At 45.4% G+C, this 24,996-nt stretch overlaps 1 protein-coding gene across 1 annotated transcript in view; it reads left to right on the top strand.

Annotated features, from left to right (window-relative positions):
* LOC126187509 (protein masquerade) overlaps positions 1-24,996 on the top strand; it is a 230,038-nt gene that overhangs the window by 154,266 nt on the left and 50,776 nt on the right. Inside the window, exon 2 of the mRNA XM_049928643.1 lies at positions 16,055-16,320. Coding sequence (XP_049784600.1) covers positions 16,055-16,320 — 266 coding nt within the window. The remainder of the gene's footprint in view (positions 1-16,054; positions 16,321-24,996) is intronic.

Genomic DNA, 24,996 nt, shown 5'->3' with positions numbered 1-24,996 from the left:
AAGTACTACACACGTGATCTATATATATTGCTCCATTGCGATTTGTGACACAACAACGTTGGTACGTTGCAGTTTCACATCCACTACTTAATACAGCCTGCCCATAAGTGACAGATGGTTTCAAGCTGCCACCTTACTTACTGCGCTGACGTCGCTTATACACCAGGAATAAAATCAGTCTCGAAACTTTGTGTACGGTGTGTAAATGCCGATGCCGGCGGGCAAGCTGTCATTCTTCCCATAACGTCGCTGAATTTTCACGGCTTCACAGAAACGCGCTTAGTGTTCTAAATACTTCGTACTAACATTCCACTGAATAAGGAAGTCTTAATACGAATCTTGAGGAAAAAGTAGGTTACCGCTGGTGTGTGACGAGAAACCAGGAGCCACAAGCTGCAGACAATAACCAGAGCGGAAACGCGCAGCTTCCTTACACATCACTCGTTTCTCGCGGCAGGCCTAGCTGCCAAGGCTTGAAGCGCCGTCAACTGTACGTTAATGCCGTAGTTGATTGATAACCGTTTATAATCTTTATGAAAATGGTTACGTCATTTTATTTTCAACATTTTACAATTTGCCCCCGATATCGTTCCAGTTCTATTGAAAATGGAAGCGAAAATAACAGCTGTACATACGCATTGTCCTCTTGTCTTCCTATTCTTCAGTATTTCAGTCGCTGGACTCATCGCTCTGAAAATATTTGTAAACAACGATAAGTAGATCAACTAAAAAATTCCACGTCACCACTAGTAACTCGTAGTTATGCGAGTGGTATATTTAAAACCAAACAGATGGCTGGATTTCATTGCTGTATATACACTGAAGTGACAAAAGTCATGGGCTAATATCGCATACACAAGGTACAGAAGGGCAGCGAATTGGCTGCGCTGTGATTTGTACTCAGATGATTCATGTGAAAAGGTTTCCGACGTGATTTTGGTCGCACGACGGGAATTAACAGACTTTGAACGCCGAATGATAGTTTTAACTAGACGCATGGGACATTCCATTTCAGCAGTCGTAAGGGAATTCAGTATTCCCAGATCCACAGTGTCAAGAGTGTGTCGAGAATACAAAATTTCAGGCATCTCCTCTCACTACGGACAACGCAGTGGCCGACGGCTTTCACTAAATGACAGAGAGCAGCAGCGTTTGCTTAGAGTTGTCAGTACTAACAGACAAGCAACACTAAGTGAACTAACCGCAGAAATCAATGTGAGATGAATGACGAACGTATCCTTAGGACAGTGCGGCGAAATTTGGCTTTAATGGGCTATTGCAACAGACGACTGCCGCGACTGCGTTTGCTAAAGCATGATATCGCCTAAAGCGCCTCTTCTGGGCTCGTGACCATATCGGTTAGACACTAGACGACTGGAAAACTGTGACCTGATCAAATGGTTTCCGATTTCAATTGGCAAGAGCTGGGTAGGGTTCGAGTGTGGCGCAGATTCTACGAAGCCACGGACCCAATTTGTCAACAAGGCACTGTGCAAGCTGGCGGCGATTCCACAATGGTGTGGGCTTCTTTAACATGGAATAGACTGGGCTCTCTGGCTACTTGGAGAGCATTTGCAGCCATTCAGGTGTTTAAACTACGATGCAGTTTTAATGGATGACAATGCACCATCTTATCAGACCACAATTGTTCGCGATTGGTTTGAACAACATTCTGGACAATTCGTGAGAATGATTTATTCACCCATATCCCATCCAACATTTATGGGACATGACCAAGAGGATAGTTTGGGCACAAAATCATTTACCCTGGCAACCCTCTCGCAATTATGGACAGTTATAGAGGCAGCAAGGGTCAATATTTCTGCAGAGGCCTTCCAACGATTTGCTGAGTCCCTGTCACATCAAGTTGCTGCACTACACGAGGCAAAAGGAGGTCCGACACGACACTAGGAGGTATGCCATGACTTTTATCACCTCAGTGTATGACGTCCGTAAATGAAAATCACTTGTTTATTACTCTTATCGCTCGCTTTCGTGCAATCAATACTTTGTTTCTAAGTGGTAAGTTAACTCAGAAAATTGTTTCATAAGACATTATTGACTGTAAATAAGCTAAATATGTCAGGAGGTTAAGTGATTCGTTTCCAAGATTATCAATTATACGAAAAACGAAAGTAACTGAATTTAATTGTTTGAGAAGCTCAGTGTCACACTTCTTCCAATTCAATTTCTCATTAACATGTACACCGAAAAATGTGGAACATTCCTACCTATTTACTGACTCCTTGTTGTGTGCCACATCAATTGTTGGACGACTCTATTTGTTGTATAGAACTGAATATATTGTGTTTTTTCTTAATTTAGAGACTGTTAGTTTTCTGAGAATAACTTGATAATAATTCTTTGGAAAACAGCATTTACGATCCCTTCTGTTTCCTTCTCTGAAATAGGATTTATTATAACACTAGTATCGTCTGTAAAAAGTACCAATACTGTTAAGTGGGAGGTCATTCTCATATACAAGGAGTAGGAGTGAATCTAGAATAGAACTACGTCGGACTTTGTGATTTTCCCAGCCACTAAAATTTTTTACGCTTCCAGCATTGTTTAAATTATCCAGCACAACTTTTTGTGCCCTGTCTGTAAAATATGAATGTGTAAAGCCATCAGTTCCACAAAACTTCAACTTTTATAAACGCCCAGAAATGGCAGTAAAAATATCAATTGGCGAAATTTTACTGTTTAAGACTTGTACTACACTCCTGGAAATGGAAAAAAGAACACATTGACACCGGTGTGTCAGACCCACCATACTTGCTCCGGACACTGCGAGAGGGCTGTACAAGCAATGATCACACGCACGGCACAGCGGACACACCAGGAACCGCGGTGTTGGCCGTCGAATGGCGCTAGCTGCGCAGCATTTGTGCACCGCCGCCGTCAGTGTCAGCCAGTTTGCCGTGGCATACGGAGCTCCATCGCAGTCTTTAACACTGGTAGCATGCCGCGACAGCGTGGACGTGAACCGTATGTGCAGTTGACGGACTTTGAGCGAGGGCGTATAGTGGGCATGCGGGAGGCCGGGTGGACGTACCGCCGAATTGCTCAACACGTGGGGCGTGAGGTCTCCACAGTACATCGATGTTGTCGCCAGTGGTCGGCGGAAGGTGCACGTGCCCGTCGACCTGGGACCGGACCGCAGCGACGCACGGATGCACGCCAAGACCGTAGGATCCTACGCAGTGCCGTAGGGGACCGCACCGCCACTTCCCAGCAAATTAGGGACACTGTTGCTCCTGGGGTATCGGCGAGGACCATTCGCAACCGTCTTCATGAAGCTGGGCTACGGTCCCGCACACCGTTAGGCCGTCTTCCGCTCACGCCCCAACATCGTGCAGCCCGCCTCCAGTGGTGTCGCGACAGGCGTGAATGGAGGGACGAATGGAGACGTGTCGTCTTCAGCGATGAGAGTCGCTTCTGCCTTGGTGCCAATGATGGTCGTATGCGTGTTTGGCGCCGTGCAGGTGAGCGCCACAATCAGGACTGCATACGACCGAGGCACACAGGGCCAACACCCGGCATCATGGTGTGGGGAGCGATCTCCTACACTGGCCGTACACCACTGGTGATCGTCGAGGGGACACTGAATAGTGCACGGTACATCCAAACCGTCATCGAACCCATCGTTCTACCATTCCTAGACCGGCAAGGGAACTTGCTGTTCCAACAGGACAATGCACGTCCGCATGTATCCCGTGCCACCCAACGTGCTCTAGAAGGTGTAAGTCAACTACCCTGGCCAGCAAGATCTCCGGATCTGTCCCCCATTGAGCATGTTTGGGACTGGATGAAGCGTCGTCTCACGCGGTCTGCACGTCCAGCACGAACGCTGGTCCAACTGAGGCGCCAGGTGGAAATGGCATGGCAAGCCGTTCCACAGGACTACATCCAGCATCTCTACGATCGTCTCCATGGGAGAATAGCAGCCTGCATTGCTGCGAAAGGTGGATATACACTGTACTAGTGCCGACATTGTGCATGCTCTGTTGCCTGTGTCTATGTGCCTGTGGTTCTGTCAGTGTGATCATGTGATGTATCTGACCCCAGGAATGTGTCAATAAAGTTTCCCCTTCCTGGGACAATGAATTCACGGTGTTCTTATTTCAATTTCCAGGAGTGTATTTGATGGGTAAATATATAAATAGCATTCTCAGTCGTGAAACCCTTCTGAAATGTGAACTATGAAACTGCTCTTCAGAAAACACTTTTTCCAACATTTTGGAAATATTGAATATTTTAGCCTGTGTGGAAAATTTATCTGTGACAGTGATGCATTACATGTATCACTAAGACCATTACTTATTAAACTGGAACATTTTTTCAGAATTCTGATTGGAATTCCATTAACACCAAATGAGCTTGTGTTTTTTAGAATTTTTAATTTTTATATTTCTATTAATTTTAGTGAAAGACGTTGGTGCTACGTCTAGTTGCTGTATGTTTTGTGGATTGATATTTTTAACATATTCTCTTGCTTTTTCAACTGACTTTTTCAACACTATTTTTGCTGTCACATTTAGAGAGGGACTTCTAAAAGTACTCGCAGCTTGTGAAGTATCAGTCATTTAGTCTAGGTATTATGGTACCTTGTACACGGACTGCCCGTCTTGTCTCCCGTTTTACAATATCTCACATACCTTACTCTCTGCATTATTTATTTCTGTATGTGCATACGTCTTTAAATTTTAGTGACTTACCTTAAAACATTGCAGTATTTTTTGTACAAGGGTGTGCTGATAAGTAATGCCTCAGAATTTTTTACGTGAAAACTCTTAAAGCTTTTTAAATAAAAGAACATGCTATATCTTTGTTTTTCATGTCTACATATTTACAGCCGTCTGCCGCTAGAGGACTCCAAATTGTAGCGTGTAACATGGCGGTGTGTAACGTAACTATTTCGGTGTCAGAGAAACAGCGTGCTGCAGTCGAGTTTAGAAATTGAAACGGTCGTTCACACATGGAGTACCCTCCCCTTCAGCACGACAACGCCAGACTACGCACAAGCTATGCGACATCTGCGTCAATCCGACGCCTTGGGTTCACTGTCATCGATCATCCTCCATATACTTCCGACTTGGCCCCAGCCGATTTTCATCTGTTTCCAAAACTTACGGAACATCTTCAAGGACTTCACTTTGATAGTGACGAAATAGTGCAAAACAGAGGTGAGGTTATGGCTCCGTCAACAAAGTCAAACATTCTACTGTGACGGTATGCCGGCCGGAGTGGCCGTGCGGTTCTAGGCGCTAGTCTGGAACCGAGCGACCGCTACGGTCGCAGGTTCGAATCCTGCCTCGGGCATGGATGTGTGTGATGCCCTTAGGTTAGTTAGGATTAATTAGTTCTAAGTTCTAGGCGACTGATGACCTCAGAAGTTAAGTCGCATAGTGCTCAGAGCCATACTGTGACGGTATCAACAAACTGGTCTCTCATTAGGAGAAATGCGTTCATCAACAGGGTGTCTACTTGAGAAATAAATTTATAGACATAAGGAATAAATATGTAGAATGTTAATACCGATTGTTTTATTTAAAAAGCTCTAGGAGTTTTCACAAAAAAATTCGGAGACACTACTTTTCAGCACGCCCTCGTAGTATTCAAGTAATGTCGGATCTTTAATTATTCTGGCCTTTACATAATTTGCCATCTGCCTCTAACAAGAAATTTTAATTCCCTTAGTTATCCACGGCTTACTTGTTCTTTTTTTATGGATCTTGGGGATAACTTTTTAGGAACGCAACTTTCAAGTATTGACACAAATTTACCATGGAATAAATTGAATTATGTTAGCACTTCTTTCTATATATACCTCACCCCATAACACCTCTGTTAACTTACTCTTAAAATACTACGTCTTGTTCTCATTAATAAGCCTCACTGCTTTGTATGAACCTGCCTCAGGGCTGTAAGATGCTACATTGTTTATTACTATTCATCGTACATAATGATCAAAAGGTTCAAACGTGTGTGAAATCTTATGGGACTTAACTGCTAAGGTCATCAGTCCCTAAGCTTACACACTACTTAACCTAAATTATCCTAAGGACAAACACACACACCCATGCCCGAGGGAGGACGCGAACCTCCGCCGGGACCAGCCGCACAGTTCATGACTGAAGCGCCGTAGACCGCTCGGCTAATCTCGCGCGGCCATAACGTTCAGATAGCCCATTAGCTATAGAGTGTATATTAATTTTTCAGCATGAGCACTGTCTATGTAAATATTGTCATCTGTACTACTAACTTGCTGCACACGACTGACTATTGAAATTAAATTGAAACACCCAATTAATGACTCCATTTCATTTTTTCTTATTAGAATCTTTTATGAAATCTACATTGAAATCACCACAAACTACTAACTTTTTCTTGCTCTTTTTAGCTCATTAATGCATCTAGATTTCTCATAAGCAGCTGGGTTTCCTAAAGGGGTTCTACAGGCTGTTACAATTACAAGACAAATGTTCTGCAGTAGTAACTCGCAAATATATGCTTCTAGATCCTATTCTACATATAAACGGCTTGTTTCAATAATTCTGACTGAGTTCCCAAATTTTACACATGTTGCAACTCCTCCTTTTTCCTTGTTAACTTTACACTTACATGAAGCTAATCTGTAATTCCTGATATTTAGTTTTTCCATCCTTGTATTTATGTGGTGTCCAGTCAAGCAAAGTACATCTATTACTTCTGGATTGTGGCTGGGGAATATTCTTTGGACGGACGAGGCACATTTTACTCTACACGGTAGCGTGAATGCGCAGAACTGTCGCATATGGGCTTCTACACCATTCTATGTTGTACAGGAACATCCACTGCACTCTGTTTATGTGACCATGTGACCTATGAAACCATGCGTTTTCACAAGCTCCTTCATTCTCGGTCCGTTTTTCTTTGAGATTACGCCTCGTGAGCCTGTAATGTGTAATTTGCACATTATAAACACCTCCTTGTGCAACATGTGATCCCAGCTTTGCCAGAATGCAACTGTGTCGACACCGCTGTTTTCATGCAAGATGGGGCCACAACACATGTCGCTTGTCAGGTGAAAGATTTACTTCGAGAAACGTTCTCTAATGACCGCCATCTCCAGGCACTTATAAGATCTGTGTGACCTTCCAGATCCCCCGACCTAAATCCACGTGACTTCTGGTTATGGGGATATCTGAAAGTTCGTGTGTATCAGGAATGTATCTGATCTATTTCTGAAGGACAGCATACGACGACATATCGCTCTAATTACACCGGATACGCTATGAACAACTGTTGATCATGCCGTGTTACGGATGCAACAAGTTGCTGAGTCGGGAGACCGTATCGAAAACGTTTTGTAACTTGTGACCATAGCCTAATAAACGTGCCAGAACTACCGTTGTCATGTGTTTGAGCGTTCTTACCCTTTTCCTGCATCCACGCCATATTCTGATTGCTGATTTTCACCTGGTGTCAGAAACCGAACTATTATTTCTTTTCAGCAATTCCACGAGCGCACCGATTAATGAACGTACCTGCGGTGTTACAGCGTCCCGCGATGTATACAACGCGCTCTACAGCACTTGGAACACCTCATTTTAATTATAACCTCCCGGTTCAAAATGGCTCTAAGCACTATGGGACTTAACATCTGAGGTCATCGGTCCCCTAGACTTTGAACTACTTAAAGCTAACTAACCTAAGATCATCACACACAACCATGCCCGAAGCAGGATTCGAACCTGCGACCGTAGCAGCAGCGCGATTCCGGACTAAAGCGCCTAGAACAGCTCGGCCACAGCGGCCGGCTAACCCCGGGTATTATGGTCCTGTTGTGCTTCAATTTCTTTCAATTCAGTCTGTCTGTAACCCGACTCAAATCTTAAAAAAAAAAAAAAAAAAAATGTATCCCTTTGATTCCAGTAATCACAGGGACTTTATTTTTAAGCAGATGTAGGTAGCAATAGTTACACGGAGGGGAAGAGACTTCATCAAAGCAGTCGTCGAACCAATCGCAGAAAAGCAGCACATAATTGACGTGTCGCTGAATATGCACCATTTGTTCAAAAGTTTTCAGCATCTATTAGTGGACATTAATGATAATTAATAATCCGTCCTTCGGATTTATGACGACATGAACTCTGCTGGAAACCATTTTCAATGGGGTGTTCGAATGTCTTTGGAGAAATGGTAGTCCATTCTATCTCAAGAGCCGAAACCAGAGAAGGTAATGATGTTAGATGCTGGGGTCTGGAGCTCTGTCTAGGTCGTACCTCATCCCAAAGATATTCCATTGTGTTGAAGTCGGGACTCTGGACAGGGCAGACCATTTCAGTGATGTTGTTATCGACAAACCATTGCCTCACAGATGCTGCTTTATGGCAGGGTGTGTTGTCATGTTGATACAGAGAAGTCGTCATCTCCGAACTGTTCCTCTGATGTACGTAGTTCACAATACTGTATAATTTGTTCTGACTGCGGAAATATGTGGCCTGTGAGTAGCTGTTCGATCATTGTACCCTATGCCTTTTAACACCCTACGCACAATCATTGTGCTGGATGGACTGCTGGTAGCACTTTGGAACTCACGCTGATTTCATACAATTTCTTACAACATTCACCCTCGGCATTGCTCGACGGTATCTGAATGTCAGTACATGAGGCCTGCCTGGTCTTGGTTTAGCTGCGGCAGTTCCTTCTGCGTTTCCACTTCACAGCGCCATCACCAACAGTCGACTTGGCCAGATTTAGAAAGAAATGTCTTCGCAATTGCGAATATGAAACACCATCGTCTGTATATTGTCCCAAACGGGACTCAAATCCGGATTTCAGGCGTTACGAGAGCAGTCACTTTAGCCGCTTCGGCTATCCGTGCACGAATCACGGTCACACCCAAAATTTCACATGTCGTCGTCCATGCGTCACAACCTGTACCCCTACATTACGTATTTTCCCGTCCAAGAAGGAAATATTTACTGAGAGTCGAGGGCCTGGCATTGGTAAATACACTCCTGGAAATGGAAAAAAGAACACATTGACACCGGTGTGTCAGACCCACCATACTTGCTCCGGACACTGCGAGAGGGCTGTACAAGCAATGATCACACGCACGGCACAGCGGACACACCAGGAACCGCGGTGTTGGCCGTCGAATGGCGCTAGCTGCGCAGCATTTGTGCACCGCCGCCGTCAGTGTCAGCCAGTTTGCCGTGGCATACGGAGCTCCATCGCAGTCTTTAACACTGGTAGCATGCCGCGACAGCGTGGACGTGAACCGTATGTGCAGTTGACGGACTTTGGGCGAGGGCGTATAGTGGGCATGCGGGAGGCCGGGTGGACGTACCGCCGAATTGCTCAACACGTGGGGCGTGAGGTATCCACAGTACATCGATGTTGTTGCCAGTGGTCGGCGGAAGGTGCACGTGCCCGTCGACCTGGGACTGGACCGCAGCGACGCACGGATGCACGCCAAGACCGTAGGATCCTACGCAGTGCCGTAGGGGACCGCACCGCCACTTCCCAGCAAATTAGGGACACTGTCGCTCCTGGGGTATCGGCGATGACCATTCGCAACCGTCTCCATGAAGCTGGGCTACGGTCCCACACACCGTTAGGCCGTCTTCCGCTCACGCCCCAACATCGTGCAGCCCGCCTCCAGTGGTGTCGCGACAGGCGTGAATGGAGGGACGAATGGAGACGTGTCGTCTTCAGCGATGAGAGTCGCTTCTGCCTCGGTGCCAATGATGGTCGTATGCGTGTTTGGCGCCGTGCAGGTGAGCGCCACAATCAGGACTGCATACGACCGAGGCACACAGGGCCAACACCCGGCATCACGGTGTGGGGAGCGATCTCCTACACTGGCCGTACACCACTGGTGATCGTCGAGGGGACACTGAATAGTGCACGGTACATCCAAACCGTCATCGAACCCATCGTTCTACCATTCCTAGACCGGCAAGGGAACTTGCTGTTCCAACAGGACAATGCACGTCCGCATGTATCCCGTGCCACCCAACGTGCTCTAGAAGGTGTAAGTCAACTACCCTGGCCAGCAAGATCTCCGGATCTGTCCCCCATTGAGCATGTTTGGGACTGGATGAAGCGTCGTCTCACGCGGTCTGCACGTCCAGCACGAACGCTGGTCCAACTGAGGCGCCAGGTGGAAATGGCATGGCAAGCCGTTCCACAGGACTACATCCAGCATCTCTACGATCGTCTCCATGGGAGAATAGCAGCCTGCATTGCTGCGAAAGGAGGATATACTCTGTACTAGTGCCGACATTGTGCATGCTCTTTTGCCTGTGTCTATGTGCCTGTGGTTCTGTCAGTGTGACCATGTGATGTATCTGACCCCAGGAATGTGTCAATAAAGTTTCCCCTTCCTGGGACAATGAATTCACGGTGTTCTTATTTCAATTTCCAGGAGTGTACATACGAAACAGCAGTGTCTTTGTTATAAAGGAGTATGGTGAAATGTTCTTTCGGACATCCATGCCTGCTGTTACTGCTTCTCTACTGACAACACGATACCCCCTGCTTCTTTTTATACTGGAAGATCCGCCCCTCGTGACATCTAATGGTGAATTCTGCATTATGTATGTGTGTGTCGGGGTACTCTTGATCAGGTAGAGCAACTATGGCCGAAATGAGGTTCGGTGGGGGGAGACACAGCCTGGAGCTGGGCCTTGGCCGTCCTTGCGGCGGCAGCCATCAGCCACCTGCCACCGCCGTGCCTTACCCGCAGGCGCTGCCGCAGCGGCGGCTAACGGCGCCTCTCCTGCCTAACGGGTCACCCGCATCGGCGGCCGGCCGGGCTCACTCGCTACGTCACAGCGACAGGCTCCGGGCAGGGCCGCCTCTTCCTTCCTGCCGCCGAGTGCTAAGAGCCGGCCGCGTGGTGCGCTACCGCCGCGGCGTCTGCCCACACAGCCGCTCACCTCTAGTGTTCCCAGTGTGCGATTTGCAGGGGGGGGGGGGATGGGGGGATTTCCCCCTCTCTGCATCAGACCATCCCCTCCTCAGGTTTTAGTTTATGCATCCCAACCTGGGATGTTTGTTTCCCACGCACTGGAGTAAAACTTTACATATAATTTAAGTTTGTGGAGCCGAACACTGAAAGTTTTTAATACAGTCTTACTATTAATACTATTAATATGTTTGCTGATTAATTTTGAAAAAGTGTTATCTAGTAGTTATTGTTGTTGTCTTCAGTCCAGAGACTGATTTGATGCAGCTCTCCATGCATGTAGTAGTTAAGCATTTCAAAACGTTTAGAACTAAATCATCATTAACATGTTGTCATTGTTGCTTTCGTCTAAGGTGCGTCATCCGTTTACTTGCGAGCTTGTATCATGATGGACGAAAGTACAACGGTTTCCAATAAAACTTGTTTAATAATATATATACGTTTGTCCTTTGAGGGAGTTGCTTGCGATTATTTTTTTGACATTGTTGAATGAGGAAGTGGGACAGGAGAATGCATTTTCAGCACACTGTTAGCAGCTCTTGAAAAGTATGGCATTACAAATGATGAACTAAAAAACCACCTTGTAGGTGTCGCAACAGATGGTGGCTCAACAATGCTTGCACCTTACAAAGGCGTAGCCGCTATACTGCGTAGTCATTTACATAAGGATTTAACTGTCGTTCATTGTATGAACCACAAAATGAAATTACCTGTCCACGATGTTATGAATGATGTAGCAGATGTATACCATATAAAGGTTTTTTTAGATTCCTTATATTCTGTGTTTTCTCGAAGTCCCAAAAATCAGACTACTACAAAGTATTTCACAAGAATTATCCTCGCAGCTATTAAAACTAGGCCATATTTTTCGCGTACGTTGGATTGCTTCCTCATTTAATGCTTTTCGAGCTTTTCTTGAAAGTCACAGTTCTCTTGTCCATCTCTTTGAAAAACTGATACATGATGGTTCCTGATCAACACAGGAGAGATCTAAATTTGAAGGTTTACTAAAACATCTCACAAAGTGGCTTTTCTGATAGTGCATACGCGTGAATAGTGAGTTTCGGCATTAACATCTATTTATAAATAACTGTTTATCCATGGGTAACGCCACGGTCCAAGCTAGTAACATATATAATTATACTAACCCCCTAAGACATCCCCCCCCCCCCCCTGATAAAAGCACAAATCGCACACTGAGTGTTCCACACCTCTCTGCCCCCACTGCGTCCTGCGTGAGCCCGTAGACTAGGTACCTGTTAACGATTTTTCTATCGGCTGACCACGCTGTTGTTATCCTACTTGATAGTGAGTACGCAGCACCTTCTGTTGGATGGAGATTCATCGACAGAAGTAAAAGTCACTTGAAGTGTGCCCCAGGGAAGTATCTTGAAACACTTGGAACATACTGAACAGACCATCACTTCTGGAAAGTGGGTAAACAGCGCTACGTGGTCGTTTTCGGATTGGACGTGGCAGAAAGTCCTGGCACGTTAAATTTCCATCATCAAGGTGAAAAGACAGACTTAACAATCATCGTCAAATTTCCTTATTTGCATCTTTTCTCCAAAATATTCGCAAACGTATTGTACTCGAGATCAGTCACACACTTAAGTGGAAACAATGTAGTTCGCATGTCACAGTTTGGAGTCCAGATGGGTTACTCGACTGAGAATGCTATTTGTACTCCGCAGCTCGTGGTCGTGCGGTAGCGTTCTCGCTTCCCGCGCCCGGTTACCTGGTTCGATTCCCGGTGGAGTCAGGGACTTCCTCTGCCTCGTGATGACTGAGTGTTGTGTGATGTCCTTAGGTTAGGTAGGTTTAAGTAGTTCGAAGTTCTAGGGGACTGATGACCATAGATGTTAAGTCCCATAGTGCTCAGAGCCATTTGAACCATTTTGCTATTTGTACATTCACTCATCAAATAGCCATGTCTTAAACAATAGTACATCGCCAGTTGGTACTTTCTGGACCTTTCCAAGTCATTTGATTGTTTACATCGTGATACTCTCTTAGAAAAACTCAAGTTATATGAAATTGATGGCTTCACACATAGCTGGTTTGAATCACACTTAACAAACAGAATGCTAAAAGTTGTGATGAATAGTTCACACAATGTTGGAAAGGTAGAAAATTTTAGTGACTGGGGAAAAAAGAAAATCGCAAAGAGAATCCCATAGCGTTCAATTTTGGGTCCACTCCTACTTCTTATATATATTCCACTGAACGTTCAACAAGCAAAATTGGTACTTTTGGCAGACAATACTAGTGTTATAATAAATCCGATTAGAGAAAAAGCAACAGAGGAGTTGGTAGTGATATTTTCCAAGACCTATTGAGTGGTTCTCTGAAAATCGGCTTTTCCTGAATTTTGAAAGAAAACCTCACTACTTCCAGTTTTGTGCAACAAATAGTCATACAAACAACTGATGTAGCACACAAACAAGTGTCAGCAAATAGGATAGAACGCTCCAAATTTTTGCGTGTGCATATTGATGAAAACTTTCACTGGAAGAAGCATATTACTGAGCTTCTTAATTAAGTTCAGTTACTTGTGATCTTCGTACAAATGCTAATCTTGGAAACAAATGTATTAATCTCATGACGTATTTTGCATATTTCCACTCATTAACGTAGTACGGAATAATTTTCTGGGGTAACTCAACACTCAGAAAGGAAGTATTGGTTCCACAATAGCGAGCAGTAAGAATAATGTGTGGTGTTCACCTACGGACATCACGTAGGTACCTCTTAAAGGAACTAGCCATTTTAATTGTGCCGTCGCAATACATATATTCGCTAATGAAATTCGTCATAAATAATCTATCATAATTTGAGAAGAACAGTGATGTACATATCTACAACACTAGAAGAAAAATGATCTTTATCAGCCATTGTTAAAGTTGTCAGTTACTCAGAGAGGAGTGCAATATGCAGGAACAAAGATTTTTGATCGTTTGCCCAGTAACATAAAATGTCTGACAGGTAGCAACGCAAGTTTTAAATCTAATTTAAAATCATTTCTGCTGCACAATTCCTTGTAATCCTCTGAAAAAATTTTTATTTAAAAAGTGGTAGCTGAAAGAAAATGATCTATGGAATACGTAAGTAATCAACAAACTAACGTCTATAGCCTTAAATGCATGTCATCGGAAGAAGATAAGCCATGTAGATGCGCTATCTTCAGTTTCACAGATAATCCACTATCTAAAGATTTTATCAGCGCCGTTGAGTGAGGTGTCTTGAAACTTCCCAGTAGGACTCCTGAAAGAATAAGGCGAGAAACTTGCAAGGTCATAAGTAGGATCCCGCACCCAAACAGAGTGTCACCGCTCATGATTGGGAAGCGCCCCGATCTTTAAGAGAAGGCACAAATGGTAATTTTACCAGCTGACAATGGAAGTACTATTGTTCTACTGTCTATAACATCTCATTTTGACAATATGATGGATTTACTGCAAGAGTCAACGTATTATCATCTCCAGAAGGGACTAACGGATGCAGTACAATGGAAGACATCCTCCATCCTGGAGCACAGTCAGTTTCTTGACCTTCTGAAAAAATCCTACGAGTACGAACGCCAGCTCCACCAAGCTTTTATGGCCTGCCAAAGTTACATAAAGAACGGATTCCACTTCTCCCTATTGTCAGCAATGTAGGAAACCCAACATATTACCTAGCAAAAACATCTGCTTCTCTTGTGAGCCCTTTGATCGGGAAATCTGAACACCACAGAGGAAATTCAAAAGATTTTATACGGTGCCTGAAGAATCTGCGTCTCGAACCAGCCGACTTATTAGTGAGTTTCAATGTTGGCTTTTTGTTCACACGAGTGCCATTGATCGATTCACTACTACACATAGGAGCTAATCTCCAGGAGGACATCTTACATTTTTTCAAAGATGTGCTTACTTCAAGTTACTTTTTATTTAACGAATAATATTTTGTGATCAGACGGTGTTGCTGTGGGTAGCTAACCTTCTTTTGGAAGACTCTGAGAGCAAAGCACTTTAGTTGGCACTTTTGAAAACTAAATGTTTTTGGAGATGTCTAGAGGTTACCTTTTTGGTATGGCCATATGGCATACCAGGAAGATTTGGTGCATTCCCTCGGATGATACCGACTGTAGAAACATTTTAAACACGGATATGCCGAACACCACGAGCATCGCGCAAATGCAGGTTTGCCACAGTGACATTTCTTGGTATGAATATTACTCGAGAAAGAAACGTCGTTAACACTGGTGAAGGTTTCGCGCGTTGGCAATAATTTCGCGGCAAACCATTGATAACGGATCACTTTTCCGAGAAGTGGAGCTTGCAACTGATTATGAATCAGGATACACTACAAGAATTTCATTGAAAACAATTTCAAATACTTTCTTTCTTTTTAAATTCATTCATCTGGCATGCAAGTAGTACACGAATAACGACAACATTATAGCAATATACACTCTAAAAAATTCATGTAGCAGTCTTCTACAGACATTGGTATATAAATGAAAAACAAAAATAAAAGTAATAGTCTCGTTTGGAACAAGGGGTGTAAAATTAACACCCCACGACGTTAACCAACGAGCGACCATTTCGTCGGAAGTATCTCGAAAATTGTGACTGTCGCTTTTTCAGAAACTGCTAAGCTGAGACACTTGTTCCCTTATTTTGAAGCCTCTTCCACTGAGTGAAGTTTCTGGGAAATCAGATTATGGCATTTGCCGTGTTCTCCTCGTTAGTGGTGCAGTTACGACCGTAGAGAAAGCACGAGGTAGTAAATTATGTGACATGTTTGCGGGAAGACTGTTAGACGCAGAGAAAAAACAACCAACACATTGAAGTGGGTACATATTAAGGGTACCAATGATCACAACATCTGCTCTTATACCTCCAACACCCTGTATATTGCATAATAAACTCGTGTCAAAATTTAAAAGTTTCTTGTGTTAATTTCGTCGCTTTTTATGCCACATTCCTTATTAGTAAGTGATTAATGATGGCGGAGCACGTATTGGAAAAGGTGTAGCAGATAACACTTCTCTGAAGGTAGGTAAAACTTGCAGTGGTGCTCGCTGAGCGGAGCTGTGGTGTTTGCGCGCAGGGCTGCTGGACTCGATAACGAGCACGGAGGAGGCGAGGGACTGCCCGGGCATGTGCGTGCACAAGTGGGCGACGCTGATCTGCTACGAGGTGCTGGAGGACGTGGCCTGCCCGTCGGCCACGATGCGCTGCTGCCTGGAGGAGCCGGGCAACGCCACCGCCGCCCAGCCGGCCGCCGACAGGCCCTCGCCGCCCCCGCCCCCGCCGCCGCCCCCGAAGCACCAGCCGCACACCAAGCCGCCGCCCTCCACCACGCGACGCCCACAGGTGCGACTGCCTCCAGTCTACATCCCACTTCCACGTGCTTTACTTGATTCATATTTGCTACCAGCGGCACACCGCCTACTACAAGTACGAAACAAAATACGTGCGTGGGCAATTGTGACAAGTTAATCAGGACCTAATTTTGGATCTGTCTGTGAGTGGTTTTCGAATAGCACTATTGATGGAGGGTCCGGGCACGAGAGCCGTGAATATGTGTTCGAGTTCCGGATAGGTGTCCAGGTTTAACTTACCACAAGTGTACACTTCAGCTTATACTCGGCAAAGGCCTCCTACCTTACAGTACTCTGAATGTCTTACTGGTTGTGGAGACCTCATCAGAAGCTTACTTCACTAAAGTATGAGTGCGCCGTTGATGGTTTCGATGGCCGGCCGGTCACACCCGGGCCGGCCGGGTGTGACCGAGTGGTTCTAGGTGCTTCAGTCTGGAACCGCTCGACCGCTACGGTCGCAGGTTCGAATCCTGCCTAGGGCATGGATGTGTGTGATGCCCTTACGTTAGTTAGGTTTAAGTAGCTCTTTCTAGGGGACTGATGACATCAGATGTGAAGTCCCATAGTGCTCAGAGCCATTTGAACCATTTTGCTCTCGATGTATGTAAATGGCCCACAGTCAACGGTTTTAACTCCTCGAAGCTTTTCCGAGACGTTGCAGTGTTATACAGGGTGTTTTAAAAAGAAAGGGCCCCATATTTGCATAAGAAATACGATGAGCAGTCATAAAGTTTTAATTATCACCACGAAAATATCAAGTGCGATAATGAAATCTTGTTCACTGGGTGGCCCAGGAGGAATTGTCAATATTCATGGATATAACAGGAACGTCATTCGAAGCAAAAATATCTAGTAAACATGTACTATAAGTTGCATCCATTATTGTATTGTACTGAACTGCGGACCTGGAAACGACGGAGAGGCTTCGTCCCCGTCGTAGGTCTCAGTGGTTCACAACGCCACAACAGGCTACAGCAGTGCACGAATCTCATCGCCACCCCACACCGAACCCAGCCCCCCCCCCCCCCCCCCGGAACGTCTCACACCAGACGAGTGTTACCCAAATGTTTGCGGTGTAGAGTAATTATGGTGTACGCGGCGTACCTGGAGAAAGTGTTTGCGTAGCAATCGCTGACGTAGTGTAACTGAGGCGGAATAAGGGTAAACAGCCCGCATCCGCCGAAGTAGATGGAAAACCGCCTTAGAAACCATCCACAGACTGGCCCGCACACCGGACCTAAACACTAATCCGCCGGGCAGATTCGTGCCGGAGACCGGCACGCCTTCCCGCCCGGAAAGCAGTGCGTTAGATGGCACGCACAGCTAACCGGGCGGGCCGCCTACATGAACTATGACCGCTTCTTCATTTTCGATACTATGAAACAGATCTCTTCTACTGCGAGCTCTTTGCTTTTGACAGGTGGTAGTACAGACCAAAACAAGAAAGTCCAGTAAATATGGGCTCTAAAGTGCATATCTTATGAACTATGAGCACCTGTTGATCTTCGGTACTGTCAAACACATCTCTTCTACTGAACAAGTGCCCTTAGCCCTAAAGCTATGCATTTTAGAGACCACGTCTACTAGGCGATTTTCTCTTTGTTTGGTCCATACAATCTCCTCTCGAAATATGGAAAGCAAAGAGCTCGCAGTAGAACAGATTTGCTTCACGGTATCGATGATGAAGACATGCTCATCTCTCTTAAGGTATGCATTTTACATCTCATGTTTACTAGAAATTTTTGCTTCGAATGATCGTTCGTGTCATATCCCTGAATACTGGTCATTCCTCTGGGACACCCTGTATATTCACTCTTCAATGCGACATTTTTCCTAATGACTTGGAGGACACCTTGGCTTTACAGGTGTGCATTTTGGCCTTTAGAAAAACGATCCACCTCGAACACCACGTGCTCGTCATTCTAGAAACGCCTGCCACTCAATGATTTATTCATCCGAGGAAAGAGGAAGAAGTCAGTGAAGGCCATGTGAAGAGAATATGGGGGAGTGTGACAAAATTTCTTCTCACGTAGGACCAGCGTGTGTGACTGTTCCGTGCAGAATGAGCTGGGGACTTGTCGTGGAACAAAAGCACTCCGTCGGACAGCTTCCAGCGACACTTCGTCTTGACAACCTCCCATAACCTCGGCAAGAGTATTGGTACAGTATGCTGCTGTGATGGTTTGTCCCTAACGAGCTTAATTTGTTAGCATCACTCCACAGGAGTTTCAAAAAACACTCAGCACCCCCTTGCCTGATGATGATTAGGTCTTTGCCTTTTTCGGCGGTGGTGAACCCACAAGTTTCCATTGGTTGCTTTGCTCCTTTGTATCAGAGTCATAGCGAAGCACGTAGCACATGCTCGTGGTGGTTAAGCGTCTAAAGAAGTGACCTGCCGCGGCTGCAGCTTTTCCGCTGTTGCCTCGGCTCAAATGGTTCAAATAGCTCTGAGCACTATGGGTGCCATCCGCAACGACGAGGAGCTCAAAAAGCTCCTGTCGGGCGTCACCATCGCACAGGGTGGTGTCCTGCCCAACATCCAGGCCGTCCTGCTGCCAAAGAAGACCGAGAAGAAGGCCTCAAGAGAGGCCAGGCAATCGGCACGCGGACCCGCCGCCCAGCAGCGCTGCGTGCTCCCCTGCACGCAACGCGCTTTGCCGGCTCGGCTCTGCTCGGCTCACAACAACTACTTAAACCTAACTAACCTAAGGACATCACACACATCCACGCCCGAGGCAGGATTTGAACCTGCGACCATAGCGGTCGCCCGGTTCCAGACTGAAGCGCCTCGAACCGCTCTTCCACAGCGGCCGGCTACCTCGGCTCGGCGGACATTTTTAATGGGTGCGTGCAGTCACGTAAACCAGCTAACGGCGGCCGTTGTCGTGTTTCTTATGACGTACAAGACGTTGAAAACTGATTTAAAACTGATGTTTCACTTTTTACACTGTCAAATCGACTGCGATACTTTGGCCGTCTTCGCTCTTCTTTAGATTTGTTTGAGCTGAGTCTGAGACACCTAATCACTGTGACTTATGGTGACGCATTGTCTCTGTACACTTCCATCATCTACCCTTCAAACGCATTAAACAAATGACTGCGCCATACTGCACGTAATAAACGGGCTGAGCCATTTTATTTTGGGTTCTCTAGTGGCATTCTGCGGTAATGGGCACGGAGATTCAATGTGTACCAGGACGGCAAATAATTAATTACGCGACCTTATTTTTTCGAGATAATCAAAACTTTACGATTACCCCTAGCAGTACTGTCGAGACAAGAAGAAAAAGGTGTTATTAAACGTACGTCCGGAAAGATATATTTGTTGAGCTACAGACCATTCAGACTTACGACTGCCATTGACAGGAGGTGCTCAATGTGGTCATCACTCTTTCCTACACACCCATCAGCCTCCCTCCTGAAAGAATTCCGAATTGGTGCAAACACACATGGCATGGCTGCCCACTCATTTGGTCACATGTTGTGGACACACTCTGCTGGAACGTGTACATGTTATCGATGGGGATGTAATACACTAATAACTTTAAATGTGTCTATAGGCAGAAGTCTAAAGGCTCAGTGCTAGGTGAACAGGGATACAATGCTACTGGACCCATCGACCAATCCATAAACGTTTACATACCGTGGCATGAGGCGTAGGAAATGAGAAGTAGTGTCCCTTTTTGCGTAAGCCACACCCTTTTTCTTTCTGCAAGGGTAAAATTCTCCAATAACGCTGGCAATTTGTCAGGCAGAAATGGGTGATAAACATTACCTATCAATTTGTCTAGTAAAGTGTATGGCGTTGTTAGTCTGTTACCCGCAGTTCCTGCCAATACTTTGATACCGGAGCGAACCTGATGTCTTACTTCCACGACTGCTCGAGCGCTTGTATCTACCGACAGGTCGTTCCCGTGATTTATTATCTTTCCCTGGGTGAATTTCGCCTCATTTCTAAATAACATGCCAGCACTGAGCTGCAGATCTTCAGCGCTCCTCCATAGAATCCGTTGTCAGAACTGTAGTCTGGCGAGGTGACTACCTGAGAGGTCGCACACGATGTAAGTGACGATGTGCCTGATACAACTTCTCGTGCAGAACTGTAAGCGCAAGAGTGTGGTTTCAACCTTCAACAGTGCCGCTCCTTGTCACTTTTGTTTCAGGGCCATCTTCCACCGATCGCAACACCCGATCCTACACGTCCAGAGTGTCCAAACTCTGCGAGATCCAGAGATCGATTTACAACATGCGATTACCGATTAAATCGCCATTTTCACTTCGAATGATAGGACTCCATTTGTCATATTTTGACGAATTAATGATTTCTACGTTGTTACGCTTAAGACTGTTGGGAGCCATCAAGGGCACTCCAAGGTAGGAAATACGAGACGCAATGTAGAGAGCAGGCAACAGTGGTTGCGTTTATGTGAGCGGAGCTAAATAGTAACACTAGAGACCTGCAAATTGCAGATGCTCTCGGCAGCTTTCCCAGGGGAGAAGTTTCACTTCATAGAAGTAAGAGGTAACTCCATCGACCGCCTAGAGGCTGTTCTAAGGCGTCACGTTAGAAGATAGTAACGAATGGGCACTTCTTAGCAGAGGCTTCAAGCTTGATACTTCCTCCTGAGAACTGCAACATCAGTGGGTTTACACAGGTTAGAGTGCTACCACAGCAGCCCCCACCCACAAAAGGACAGAGGGCGGGGCCTTGCGACGTGAAACAATGTTGTTGTTGGCCATAATAGGACTGGTAGTGAGGTTTAGCTTTCACCCGAACGCTGTTGATACCGAACTTGGAGTTTGTTAATGTAAAACCCAGAAACATCCGTACCTACTGAGTAGGAGTAGGGAAGGAATCTAACTGCGGCTGGCCAGAGGTGTCTTGGAGGTGCAGAGCGACTTGCCAGATTGACCGAAGCTTGTTAAGTGGTGGTGGATTGGTAGGTCGTCAATAAGAAGGGAGAAATGGTGCGCCGCCACGATTATTTAAGAATCCGTGTTTTTGTATTCAGGGAGAGTTCTCAGTCGGATCGCTGGGGCGCCGACTCCGTGTCACTCGTGGCCAGCGTCGGTAAGCTCGAGCATGTCCGTTTTTCTCAGTTGGAGTGCTGCTCTCAAGTTTGCATTTAACGTGCTGCTAGTGTTCGCTACTTCTGTTAGCGCCCACCCCCGTGGCTTTAGACATGACTTGTGTTGTGCAACCATTTGCCTCCTTTGCTTTTTCTAATGTTTAGTTTTAGCCTTCAGTGTAGTAGTCAGTCTGATCGCAAATAAGTGGTGTTAGTCAGACCCGTGAATTCCATGAGTCTCCTGCTGCAAGAGTCCTGTCGAGTTGCAGAATCCGAACCTCTCGTAGGTACCCTGTGACAGTGTTGTGACAAGTCATCAACCTGTCTTCACTGGGAATTTATCTTTCTGCATTTGCTCCTCAGCGCTCGAAAATTGCAGACCGACCTCAAGCCTGCTGTCTTCCCTCTGTCGTGTGTTAGGACGTGACACATTTCAATACTTATGTTGTTCACATTCTACTGAATCATTAAACTTGCTCTGATGCCAGCGCAACCTCAAAATGATACTTTCAGAATGACTGATATGTGAGACAGTTGTAAGATCAAGTCACTATAAAGCTGTTACGAAGCGCACTAAGATTGGAATATGATTAGCTAAAGAGCTCGGCTCCTACACTGCAACGCAGATCAACGCAGTATAGCACGTGCATATACAGGGAGGTGATAAAAGTCATGGGATATCTCCTAACATCGTGTCGGGCCTCCTTTTGCCCGACGTAGTGCCAGAACTTCATGTGTCATGGACTCAATAAGCCGTTGGAAGTCGCCTGCAGAAATACTGAGCCAGGCTGCCTCTACAGCCATCCACAATTGCAAAAGTGTTGTCGTAACAGGATTTTCTGCACGAAGTGACCTCTCGATTACGTTCCATAAACGCTCTATGGGATTCACGTCGTGCAATCTGGCAGACCAAATCACTCTCTCAATTTGTCCAGAATCTTCTTCAAACCAATCGCGTACAATGTAGCCTGGTGACTTGGTGCATTGTCATCCATAAAAGCCCATCGTTGTTTGAGAACCTGAAGTCCATGAATGGCAGAAAATGGTATCCAAGTAGCCGAAAATAAGCATCTTCAGTCAATGATACATGTAAACACAGCCCACATCGTTATGAAGCCACCACCAGTTTGCACAGATGGCAACTTCGGTCCATGGCTTCGTGGGGTATGCGCCACAGTCGAAATCTCCTATCAGCTCTTGCCAACTGAAATCGGGACTCACCTGATCAGGCCACGGTTTTCCATTTGTCTAGGGTCCAACCGATATGGTCACGAGCCTAGGAGAGGTGCTGTTAGCAAACGCACTCGCGCTGGACATTTGGTGCCACAGTCCATTAACGCCAGATTTCGCCCCAGTGTCCTAACTTATACGTTCGTCGTATGTCCCACATTGATTTCTGTGGTTATTTCACGCAGTGTTGCTTGTCTGTTAGCACTGACAACCCTACGCAAATGCCGCTGCCCTCGGTCGTTAAGTGAAGGCCGTCGGCCACTGCATTATCCGTGGTGAGAAGTAATGCCTGAAATGTGGTATTCTCGGCACACTCTTTATACTGTGGGTCCCGGAATATTGAATTCCCTAACGATTTCCGAAATGAAATGGCCTATGTGTCTAGCTTCAATTAATATTCCGCGTTCAAAGTCTGCTAACTCCTGTCGTGTGGCCATGATCACGTCGGGAGCCTCTTCCCATGAATCACCTGAGTCCAAATGATAGCTCCACCTGTTCGCTGCTCTTTTATGTCTTGTGTATGCGATGTGACCACCAGCCGTATATGTGTATATCGCCAATCCATGGCTTTGCCACCTCAGTGTGAGGGGTTTCCCAGGAGGGATAATAAATATTCAGGGATGTGACAGGAACGATCATTTGAAGCAAGAAGTTCAGTAAACTTACGGTATAAAATGCATACATTAAGAGCTGTGAGCACTTCTTCATCTTCGTTAATGTGAAGCACATCTCTTCTACTGAACAAGTGTTCTTAGGTCTTTAAGTTATACACTTTAGAGCCCATATTAACTAAACAATTTTTTCTTGTTTGGATCCGTATTACCTCCTACCAATACGTGGAAAGCGGTGCTTTCATTAGAAGAAATTTGTTTCATATTATCGAAATCAAGAAGTGCTCATTGCTTTTAATGTGCCGGTACGCAATTTAGAGCTCATGTTTACCAGACTGTTTTGCTTAGAATGGTGGTTCCTGTCAAATCAATGAAAACTGAGCTTTCCTCCTGGGACACCCTGTAGATGAGCAGACGCAATACGTTTATTTGCACTATTGGCGTTCAACCTCTAGAATCATAATCGTCAGTTGCCAAGACGTACTTGTCCCCAGCAATTTTAATCTGGAACTGCTATATAAATCGATCGTTGAGGGAGGCAGTGACTGGACAGAGATTTAAGGGAAGAATCTTTAGTATCGGTAATTCAGCCTCCCTTACAAAACTCGCGTGCTATCAATTCTTGATACTTTTCGCAATCTGGGACTTAGCGCATCCACAGAAGATATTTTGTCCTAGAAAAGAACGATCGTAATTAACTGCCGTGTCACTTCGCAAATTATGTTTTTGCCCATACTCAAGCTTCTCGGAAATCTGAAATGTGATTAACAATAAAAGCTATTCAGAAGTAAATGCAGTATTGACTAGACGGGGAAAGACTTTCACTTGAATAACACTTCCTTTTTCATTGTGCAGGAGTGTACAGGCTGTTTTGTAGATTACTTTATCAAGAAAAACCAAGACTGTGAATGCTAAAATTCATGTTTTAAAATCTAAATCGGAAGCATTTTGTACCGTTTTTATTGTGTTACTCGTAGCATTTTGGAGCTTTTCGCTATATTTCATTAATCAGGTGTATTTAATACTGTTTCCTATGTACCGGTAGAATTCTTTTTTAGTTTTCTTTTCAGCCAAAATTCTGTTAATTTTGCTTGTAATGATTCATTGTTGGATCAAGTACATTTTGCTAGGGTGATAACCCAAGCATAAGAAAATAAATAAAAGTATGCGTTCTATACAAATAGATCAAAAAATGGCTCTCAGCACTATGGGACTTAATATCTGAGGTCATCAGTCCCCTAGAACTTAGAACTACTTAAACCTAACTAACCTAAGGACATCACACACATCCATGCCCGAGGCAGTATTCGAACCTGCGACCGTAGCGGTCGCGCGGTTCTAGACTGAAGCGCCTAGAACCGCTCGGCCACTCCGGCCGGCACAAATAGATTGTTTGATTTACCAAGTAAATTGCGCGTGAAAGGCAAATCACTGCTTGAGAGAGCTTTTGTTATTACAGTCTCCTATAGGCTTGAAAGCAATATCACCTCAGTTAGTGAAATTAACAGATTAATGGAAAGTGAGTGTATTCTCTTTGTGAAGTATGTTTTACGGTGCATCAGTCTCTTATTCACCTAGGCGAGCTAGTGTTGGTAAAATTCACATTCCAGCTGATGTCCACAAGTGATCATTACGCAGACCTACATTCGAATCGAGGCGTGACAACTCGGTTCGTGCTCCTCGAAACGACACCGCTACCCCGCGATGCGGTTGACAGCCGAGTGACGTGTCGAGGAATGGGAGTTGTTGGCGCCTGAT

Source organism: Schistocerca cancellata, chromosome 1 (assembly GCF_023864275.1).
Source record: "Schistocerca cancellata isolate TAMUIC-IGC-003103 chromosome 1, iqSchCanc2.1, whole genome shotgun sequence".
Lineage (NCBI taxonomy): Eukaryota > Metazoa > Arthropoda > Insecta > Orthoptera > Acrididae > Schistocerca > Schistocerca cancellata.
Note: the sequence above shows the minus strand (reverse complement) of the source record. Positions and strands in the feature narration are given on the sequence as shown.